We start from the raw sequence: 1076 nt of genomic DNA on the forward strand, positions 1-1076 counted from the left end.
TTGCCAGCGAGACAGGCTCAGATCCCTGCTTGTGCGGGCATGGCTGTGTTCCAGTCAGCTGGATGTGTTGGAAAAGAGCACGAGGGTGGGATTCCAGCTGCGAACAGATGCAGAGAGTCACTGTTCCTCTTAAAAAACTTCAGAGGATCGACTGGTTTTTAACTAAATTTTCATTTCGACCAGCATAAACGCAGTAAATATAAGCCCACTAAACACTGAGGAGCTATATTTATGGCGTTATATATTTTGACTGATTGAGAAAGGAGCTTTGGTTTGAGAATATATATTTTTTTATTTTTTTAGGAGAGGCTCCTTGGACCACACAAGCGTATAGCGCCCTCTCCTCAGTAGTCAAGTCCTGCAAGAATTTTAAAGTCCGAATCAAATCAGCCATGGCCCTCTCCATCCCTAGCAAGAGGGAATGCTACGGCTCCACGGAGCAGTTCTGCCAGATCTGGAGCGCCTTGGTGCTAGCCTTGCGGAAGAGTGAAGACACTGAGGACTTCCTGGAATTCAAGTACAGCGCCAGCCTGCGGACGCAGATCTGCCAGGCGCTGTTTCACTTGTTAAGCCTGGCGAAGAGCACGGACCTGCCGGTCGTTTGGAAAACTGTGACGGAGGACGGGGACGCCATCAGACCCTACGTCTTGCAGTACCTGAAATCTGGAGGTGAAGAAAACGAAACGGGAGTGCGTGCGGACTCGTGCGAGAGGGAGAGAGCGTTAAAAGGAGCCATTGAACATCTCGCTGGGATAGAGAAGCAGCTGGAGGGTAAAGCCAGGGTACGAGTGTCCCTTTACCTGGAAAATGTCTTGAGAAACCACACCAACACCACGGAATTAACAGAGTCTTAAAGAAACACCAGGGCCAGAGACCAACATCTTACGCTTCTCCCTGGGCAGGGAGAAGGTTTCTGCTTTTATTTACACAAGAAAAGTTTCCTATTGCTGGTATTAACCAATTTATTTCAAGCTTTATAAATATCATTCGTAATGCCTGATGACAATACCTGTGGAACTGAATTTTTATTTTGGTTTTTATTTTTTATAAGAAAATTCTTGTTCTCACTTGGTTTC

General features: G+C 46.4%; 1 protein-coding gene across 1 annotated transcript in view; it reads left to right on the forward strand.

The window, feature by feature from the left end:
• Positions 1–854, forward strand: part of HEATR6 (HEAT repeat containing 6) — a 13422-nt gene extending 12568 nt beyond the window's left edge. The window contains exon 19 of the mRNA XM_009874381.1: positions 304–854. Coding sequence (XP_009872683.1) covers positions 304–854 — 551 coding nt within the window. The remainder of the gene's footprint in view (positions 1–303) is intronic.
• The last annotated feature ends 222 nt before the right edge of the window (positions 855–1076 follow it).

This window comes from Apaloderma vittatum, unplaced genomic scaffold (assembly GCF_000703405.1).
Source record: "Apaloderma vittatum isolate BGI_N311 unplaced genomic scaffold, ASM70340v1 scaffold19848, whole genome shotgun sequence".
NCBI lineage: Eukaryota > Metazoa > Chordata > Aves > Trogoniformes > Trogonidae > Apaloderma > Apaloderma vittatum.